This window comes from Arachis duranensis, chromosome 4 (assembly GCF_000817695.3).
Source record: "Arachis duranensis cultivar V14167 chromosome 4, aradu.V14167.gnm2.J7QH, whole genome shotgun sequence".
NCBI classification, from domain to species: Eukaryota; Viridiplantae; Streptophyta; class Magnoliopsida; order Fabales; family Fabaceae; genus Arachis; species Arachis duranensis.
Genome location: NC_029775.3, coordinates 112675460 through 112680181, shown reverse-complemented (window position 1 = coordinate 112680181; position 4722 = coordinate 112675460). Strand labels below are relative to the sequence as shown.

The window sequence follows — 4722 nt, the reverse complement described above, 5'->3', positions numbered from 1 at the left end:
ATTTATAGTTTGATTTTATGTTATTCATTATCAGTCATCCCATGATGTAATGGTGTTTCTGTTAGATTTTAATCTCAACCATTTAAAAGATATTCAACAGAAACATTGGGTATGAATAACAACTTTCATTACACATAGGAAACAACTTAGTTCCAGACAAGTGCTAATACATATTAAAAAAAAACAACTACAAGACAAGTGCTAATACAAAAAAAAAACAGTTAGACGACAAGAGCCAATACATTAACAAATAAAAAGAGACAAACCAAATCTCCTACTGATTTCCAGCAGTCCCGCTGGGGCCTGCGGCTTGTGGACAACTACGCCTGGTGTGACCTGGCTGCCTGCAGAGGCCACATCTCTTTGGCCGGTTCGGATCTGCTTCATCCATGTTGGTGCGAATTCTTGTGGATCTAGGACGACCCTCCCTCGCACGCCTCATACTCGGATCCGGTATAACGGTAGGCCTGGCATAAGGTGGCCAGAAACCCTCCGGAATGGGAGGTGTAAATCCCATCTGATAGACACCGAAAACGGAACTAAGGCGGTAGACCTCGTGGACGTAAGGCTGCCATGTAAGTCGTGAATACGCACAGCATGCCAGTGCGTGCGGACAGGGAAAATGAAGTGCTTGGAAGTATCCACAATCACAAGTCTTAGACCCTAATGAGACTCTGTACGTACCAAGAGAGAATGACCCTGTCGGAGTCGTCTCAGCAACGGTGTACTCCGAGTTATCCCTGTCGTAAACAGTAACCGTGAAGCACCTGGCTGTCTTCAGGTTGGCCTCGACACACTTTACTAGGTATTGACTGAATTGTTGTCCAGTACCCATCTGAGCCTCTACCTCCCTACCCTTACGGACGAATAGCTCTGCTAGCCTTCCGTATGTGGCCTTCACCAGCGAGCAAACAGGGAGGTTTCTTACCCCCTTCAGGATTGAGTTGACACATTCCGAAATATTTGTCGTCATGTGCTCGAATCTCCGACCCTCATCACAGTACTGTGTCCACAACGAGTACTCGATTCTGTTCGCCCAGTCACACATTGCGGGATTCTCAGAGCGGAGAATGTCAAACCAGTAGTCGAACTCCACTTCGGTCTTCGCATATGCGGCTTTAACAAGAAGCCTCCGGGCATCTTTTCCCTTGAACGTCAACGCAAAATTCGCTGCAACGTGTCGAATGCAGAACGCCCGGTATGCAGCCGGGGGTAGCCATCCCCCATCTGGAGCCTCGAGTGCTGCTTTGATGCCATTATGCCTATCTGAAATAACTAACAGACCCGGCTGAGGTGTCACGTGCTCACGGAGGTGGGAAAGAAAGAAAGACCATGACTCAGCATTCTCACCCTCAACTAGTGCAAATGCCACGGGGAGGATGTTCGAGTTTCCGTCCTGTGCAATGGCGACTAGCAATGTTCCACCATACTTCCCATACAGATGGGTGCCATCAATACTAACCAAAGGCTTGCAATGACGGAATGCCTGGATACAAGGTGGGAAAGTCCAGAACAGCCTATGAAAATAAACCTGAGACTCGTCAACCTGTCCCCCAACTCGAACAGGGCAAGTCCTGAGGACGGCTACAGTGCCAGGCATCGTCAGCTGAACTCCTAAAACCCACCTAGGAAGCTCATTGTACGACTCCTCCCAGTCCCCATATATGACGGCAACGGCCTTTTGCTTCGCCATCCATACCCTCCTGTACGTTGGCCTGAACCCAAAGTGTGCGGCCGTGGCATTTTGAAGCACCTTGATGTTCACAGCTGCATCAGCCCTAACCATCGGCATAATGAAGGTGGATATCACATGGTAGTCCAGACTCCTGTGGTCACTGGAGATGGAGCTGGCCAGACATGTATGCGGTCCGTTGTATCGCTTCACTTCCCAGATACCCTTCCACTGTCGGAGACTCAACCGAATCAGCCATGTGCACCCATTCCCAAACTCAGAACACTTTCCCACATACCTGCGGTAGTCAGACTCAATGACCTTGTACTGGACCCCTCGACGGATACTGTACGTCTTCACACTCAACAGCGCCTCATCTTTATCTGGAAATTGTTGGCCAACCTGGAATTCGTTCATACCGGCAGACCCCTCGGTTTCTCTAGCGCCAAATCCTGAGGGCTGCAGAGCATTTTCGTCCTGCCGCATGGCATCCAGGTCCAGCGAGGAAAAATGGGGTGGATACTGCTGTGTGCCAGAGCTAGATCCACCGGTAGCCCTCCTCGGAACAGTAGTTCCAACATCATCGCCGCTTTCATCAGCGATCATATCCGGCTCTACGTCATCGTCATCTGGATCATCAAACAAACCATCACCAACACCAGCCGGTGTGGGACAATGTACCTCGCTGGGAATATGTTCCCCATACCGAACCTCCTCTCCAACATTGCCGCTCAGATTAACGGCAAACGAAGGGGACGCAACAGGCTGCATCGGTGGCTCATACACAGGAGCAGAGGATGAAGCAACAGCAGGTCTCGAGCTCGAGCCGGCAACCGCGGCTATAGTATTAGCATTCCGGTTCGAACCACTCGAGCTAGATTCCACATCAACCAACTTTGCCAACAGCTCTGGTGTCCTTACCTCGGGAAACTGCCTACGAGAAAGAAACATAACCTGCAAGTCCTCGTCACTACCGATTGTGAAACAATCAAACTTCACCGTGTCATGGAGCACCGCTGTTGGAATGCGGTAGAAAAACTTCTTGACCCTCTTAACTCCTTCAAGACCAAGCTTCTCCAGCACAGAGCTAACAAGAGCATCGTAGGTGGTTGTTGGCGTCACGATAATACATAGGGGATCCTTATCAGTGAACTTCACGTCGAACCGAGTTTTTCTCTTAATCGACCCTCTGTAATGTACCAGAACTAGGAAACTCTCCTCACTAGCCATCTCCCCTCTTTGTTGAGAGCATCATGAGTTCACAGCATATATATATACCTGTGGCTCGCACTATATATATGTAATTCGAAACAATTTGTTTCGAATTAGGTTGTATCTCAAACTAACCTAGTAATTCGAATTAAGTAAATTCGAATTTGCTAAGTTTAATTCGACACAAGTTGTTTCGAATTACCTTGTTTTGTGTCCTTACTAGTAATTCGAATTAACTCATTTCGAATTACCTTCTTGTAATTCGAATTAATTCAATTCGAACTTCGTTGTTTCATTGCATTCCTAGTAATTCGAATTAATTCAATTCGAATTACATGCTAGCATAATTCGAATCTAATTGATTCGAATTATATAATAATTGGTTCTGGTGGATTCAGGTGTGGATTTTTAATTTGGCTTATTTGGGTAATTTCCAGCTCTCCTTGACTTATTTGGGTGTTTTACCCTAATTATTTGCATTGGTTTGCGGCTGTGCAAAATATAACATCTTATTCATTTGCTTGTCTATATGTACCAATTTTTTTTTTGTCAATACAAGTCAATTTTTTAAAAATTATTTTATTTATTTTAAATTTAATATTTTAAATCACAATTCCTTAAATTTTAAATGAGTACATTATAAATCTAAATAATAAAACTAACTACTAATATTGACTAAATAAAAATTAATTTTTATATTTTTTAGATAAAGTACAAAATCATGAATTAAAATATGTGTTATAAATTCATAAGTCAATATTTTTTATTTCATAAAATATATGAAAATATAGTAGATAAAAGTTATTAGATAATTTAATTTAGGAATAAGTATTGTTTTAGTCCCTAACGTTGAGGGTCAGAATCGAAATCGTCCCTAGTGTAATTTTTTATTTAAAGTCGTCATTAATGTTACATTTCATTTTAAAATCGTCATTTCTAATAATTTTTTTTATTAATGACAAAACTATCCTTTTTTTTACCATTTCATTTTTCTTGTTGTTGTTCTTCTTCTTCCAGGAAAAGCTTGTTCTTCTTCTTCCAGAAAAAATAAATTCTTCTTCCATTAACAAATTAAAAATACAAGAACAAAAATCAAGATTTAACAAAACCAACAACAATTTAAAAATAAAAAAAATAAAATCAATCAACAGCAATTCAGAAATCAAATCCAGATTCAACAAGTCAAATCCAGATTCAACAAAAAAGATGCAGAAGCAGAAGCACCCAAGCAGAAGCAGAAAGTAAAAGACGAAACAGAAGATGTAGAAGTAGAACAGACCCAGAAGATGCAGAAGCAGAGTAGACCCAGAAGATGCAGAAACAAACTCAGAAGATGCAGAAGCAGAAAAAGCAGAAGACGAAACAGAAACAGAAATCAAAGCAAGAAGTAGAGACGGCGAGGAGCAGCGGCGAGACAGTGAGGAGCAGCAGAGCGGAAGCCGATGCTCTCTCCCTAGCTCGCGACGACAACGGCGACGGTAGCTCCAAACTTCGCCGGCGCCGGGAGCTCCAAGAAAAAGAAGGAAACAGATTTAGAAGAAGAAGCAGAACCAACGGAGCAGCGGCGTGGTCGAATCGGTGGCAACGGCTTAGCGGCATAGTCTCCCGAGGACGACGCGACGACGAGCCCTAGCGGCGTGGTCTCCTTTCCCTCTTATCTTCTCTCCCGTCGCAGCCCCTCTCTCCTTTCTTTCGGCGACGGCAGCTCCAAGTTTCGCCGGCGCCGGCGCCGTCCCCCTCCCCCCTGATGTGCGGAAAACGATCCGACACAAAACTCACCGGCAAGTGTACCGGGTCGCATCAAGTAATAATAACTCACATGAGTGAGGTCGATCCCA

At 44.2% G+C, this 4722-nt stretch overlaps 1 protein-coding gene across 1 annotated transcript; it reads right to left on the bottom strand.

Annotated features, from left to right (window-relative positions):
* Positions 1–274: 274 nt before the first annotated feature.
* Positions 275–2902, bottom strand: LOC107486016 (uncharacterized). The gene has a single exon (XM_016106558.1). The coding sequence runs from the start codon at positions 2900–2902 to the stop codon at positions 275–277; it is 2628 nt and encodes an 875-aa protein (XP_015962044.1).
* Positions 2903–4722: the final 1820 nt, after the last annotated feature.